The sequence below is a fragment of the Volvox carteri genome (genome assembly GCF_000143455.1).
Source record: "Volvox carteri f. nagariensis unplaced genomic scaffold VOLCAscaffold_10, whole genome shotgun sequence".
NCBI classification, from domain to species: domain Eukaryota; kingdom Viridiplantae; phylum Chlorophyta; class Chlorophyceae; order Chlamydomonadales; family Volvocaceae; genus Volvox; species Volvox carteri.
This window is the reverse complement of record NW_003307553.1, coordinates 1,255,200-1,258,843: the sequence shown is the minus strand read 5'-3', so window position 1 is coordinate 1,258,843 and position 3,644 is coordinate 1,255,200. Positions and strand designations below refer to the sequence as shown.

General features: G+C 60.9%; 1 protein-coding gene across 1 annotated transcript in view; it reads left to right on the top strand.

Moving 5' to 3' along the window:
- VOLCADRAFT_88866 (uncharacterized protein) overlaps positions 1-3,644 on the top strand; it is a gene marked incomplete at both ends in the record, with an annotated part of 45,173 nt that overhangs the window by 22,938 nt on the left and 18,591 nt on the right. The window contains 8 exons of the mRNA XM_002948557.1: positions 89-209; positions 413-557; positions 806-997; positions 1,421-1,531; positions 1,944-2,064; positions 2,269-2,529; positions 2,674-2,808; positions 3,270-3,311. Coding sequence (XP_002948603.1) covers positions 89-209; positions 413-557; positions 806-997; positions 1,421-1,531; positions 1,944-2,064; positions 2,269-2,529; positions 2,674-2,808; positions 3,270-3,311 — 1,128 coding nt within the window. The remainder of the gene's footprint in view (positions 1-88; positions 210-412; positions 558-805; positions 998-1,420; positions 1,532-1,943; positions 2,065-2,268; positions 2,530-2,673; positions 2,809-3,269; positions 3,312-3,644) is intronic.

Here is a 3,644-nt window from a genome sequence, read left to right as displayed (position 1 = left end):
TTCCCACCCCCCAGTACACACGCACACGCACATACACACACGCACACACTTTCCCCCTCTTCCCCCCCCCCCCTCTCCCTCCCGCCAGTCCTCCCTGACCACGCAGGAGCCGCTGTTGGCGTTACGTCGTCAGCTGTCCGCAATAATGGGCGACCGGGACGGGGAGGCGGCGGCGTGGCTGGCCACCGCCAAACTGTGCAGGGCCAACGGTGGGTGTTTGTGGAGGGCTGTGGGTATGTTTGTATGTATGTATGTCGGCGGGTGCAGGCGGCGTGGTGTCTGGGTGGTTTGCCTGATCGTGAGACTTTAGAGGGGGCGCTACTCCCACAACTTCCCACCTCCCCCTCAACCTCCTCCGCTGCCGTCACCGTCCCGCCGCAACCACCACGTCGTCGCCACATAATTCTGTAAGGCCATCTCGACGCCGCCACCGGTGCCGTACTGGAGGCCGCCGCCAGGGGGGTTGGCGGCGCCGCCGCGCTCGAGTCCGCAAAACTTCTCCGGGCCCGGGACCTGCACCACCGGGCCGCTGCGGAGCTGCAAACGGCCATTTCTGAGTAAGTCGCTAAGATAGCAGTTGACAGTTGGAAATTGGTTGGCAGTTGGCTCGCGTTTTCTATGGCAGGTAAAATGCCCACAGCCGTACTTATAAGTTCTCCTTACACACAGCTGATCGTCTTGCGGCAACGGTCCTTCCTTCTCTTCCTCCTCCTCCTCCTACCCCTCTTCCCTTATTTCGGATGCTGTCGCTGCTTTACTGCTGCTCCACGTTTTCCGTCCCGCCACGCCCGCATACGTACGACAGTTTGGCGGCCTCCGGTGCCGCCGCCGCCGCCGCCGCGTCCGATTCTCGCCGTCTGCTGGCCCGTCTGAAGCTGTGTCTCGCGCGCTGGACGGCGGGTGAGGGCGGCTGCGCGCCCTCCGAGCTTCGGCGGCTGTTCGAGGAGGCTTTAGACGCGGATAGAGCCTGGGATAAGCCGCACTTCCACTATGCACGGTGGGAAGGGGAGGAAAAGACGAACCACGAACGAGTGAAGCTGCTGCCAAGGAGCAGAACTGACCAGTAGTAGGCGTCCTTGAAGGCGGCGACCTCGGGATGATGAGAGGGGAGGACGGAACGGGTTTTTCCTTCATATTTATGCACACTAACAAAATCCTGAACCCTGCAATATCCTGAATCGTGCCCCTAATCCCTTCCCCCCTCCCGCCTGGTGTGAAACCCTAAAACCCTAAGCCCTCTGTCGTACCCTCCGCCCAACACCCCGTTCTCTTTCAGTCTTTCCCTGGCGTCACCTTCACTCGCTCGTGGTTCGTGTCCCCCCCCCTCCCCCCCGTTCCCCTTCCCCCCCGTTCCCCCTTTCCCCCGTTTCCCCTCCCCCCGTTCCCCTTCCCCCCCGTCCCCCCCTCGCTCCCCCCGCAGCTACCTGGACCAGCTGTATCAGGACGCCAAGCGCCGTCAGACCGCGGGGGGGGCCCGGCCGCAGCCTCAAGTAGGCGGTACGGCGTCAACTCGGGGGGTGGCTAATGACAGGTGCGGGGGGGGGGCCTTCACATCTGCAGAAGATGGGCTTATTGTGATGGAGGAGAGGAAGGGGGGAGGGAGGAAGGGGGGAAGGAGAGGAAGAGGGGAGGGAGAGGAAGAGGAAGAGGGAAGGAGAAGACGGGGGGAAGGAGAGGAGGAGGGGGAGGAGGGGTAAGGGGGGAAGGAGAAGACTGGGGGAGGGGAAGGGGGAGGGGGGAAGGAGAGGAAGGGGGTTTATGTGCTCGCTAATGGCAGAGGTGCTGCCCAACACTTACATGACCCAGGCCCGGGGGCTGATTGCGTGTCATAGACACACGAGTGTATGTGTCTATCTGTATGCCTGTACGTCTGTATGTCTTCAGATATTTCATGTGGTGAAGTACATTGTGTGTGCGTGTGTGTTTTCCCTGTCGGTGTCCAGGTTCGGGTTTGGTAAGGCCCGCGTGGCCATCGGCGACGACAAGCAGTACTTCGAGTACCTTCCGGACGTTATACGGCACTACGGAGAGGCCATTACTAAGGGACATAAGCACGTGATGCAAGTAGGTGCGGCAGAAAACCACGCTGTGTGTGTATTTCCACACATTCCTTGTGAAACCGGATCTTCGGATATACGGTTCTAGTGGGCCCCTGTTCAGCATACTCGCTGGGGAAATGTTTTTTTTGTAAGGTGGTTACCGAGGAAAGAAAAACCCCACCGTAACCACTTGGCCATTAAAATCACTGCCCACCCTGGACCCCACCAGGCCCTCCCCCGCCTCCTCACACTCTATTGCGAACACGGCAGCGACCAAATCGCGCGAGGCAGCGCAACCGCCGCTACGGGCGGTGGCGGCGGCGGCGGCGGCCGCGGCGCGGGGCCTGTACCCCGTACGAGCCGTGAGACACGTGCCGCCACTGAGGTGCACAACACCATGAAGCAGCTGGCGGGGTCATCCGTACCCCCGACGAAGTGGCTGGTGGCGCTGCCGCAGCTCATCTCCCGCATCGCCCACCAGCACCAAGAGGTACGGGATGCTGCTGGGGGAAGGGAAGGGAAGGGGGAAGGGGGAGAGTTAGGCTTTTAGGATGTATTTTTAGCGGGCTTCTTGCCGTTGCCGTATTATGCCGTACTATGCCGTACTATGCCCCCTTCCCCTCCCCGCGGGCAGGTTGGGGACGTGATCCGCCTGGCTCTGGGTCGTCTGGCCGAGGCCTTCCCGCAGCAGGTGCTGTGGTCCGCTGCCGCGGTGTGTCGGAGCAACGTGGCGAGGAGGAGGGACCTGGCCAACGAGGTATTCAAATCGGTGAGAAGAAAGGCGGAGAGAAGGGTGGGAAGGGCCCCGCTTGAGGGTGAAAAGGAAAGGTGGTATGGGGTGAGAGGGCAGAGAGAGGGAGAGCGGGGTGGGTCTGGTCATACCGCCTCGCAGTAAGCCTAAGCAAGTCCACATACATACATACTTACCACGTCATACAGTAATCTAAGTCATTCATACAGGCATACATACATACATACATACTTGCGAGCTGACCAGGAACTAAGTTGATGCGCCGTTGATCCGCTAGATTTGGTTGGATGCTGGTGGTGAGTTGCCGAACCCAACGAATACATCCTGAAGTCGGATGGGGTGACGGATTAGGGTGCCCCTCTAGCAGGGGAGAGCAGGGACTGCCCCGGGAAAGGGGGCCGCTGGCGAAGTTAACCACCCTGTAACAACATACATACATGCCGCCGAGCCCGTTATCGCCCTCCCCACCTCATTCGCAGGTCAACCTGCAAGCCAGGCGCTCGGGAAACAACGGCCTCGTGGTACGTGTGATGTAGTCGGGGGGTCAGCCGGGTTGGGACGAGAGCCTAGACGGGGCTGTGTGCGGAGCGCGTGGGTTTGGTTTTTTTTACGCCGTTTCTCCCTTCAAGTCCCGTACGGACATCCCCCTTTCCCCCCCTCCCCATTCCTCAGTCTTAAGTCCCCAAGTCCCCATCACCTCCTGCCTCCGAAACCCAAAAATTCTCCCCTCCTTCATTCGCCAGTGGTTCGTCTAACCCCCTCTCTCTTCCCAGCCGCCCCAGCCGTCCTCATGCCGGCCGCCAACCCTCCCGCCCTCCCGCCCTCCTAGATGATTTCCCCTCCCCCCCCCCCCC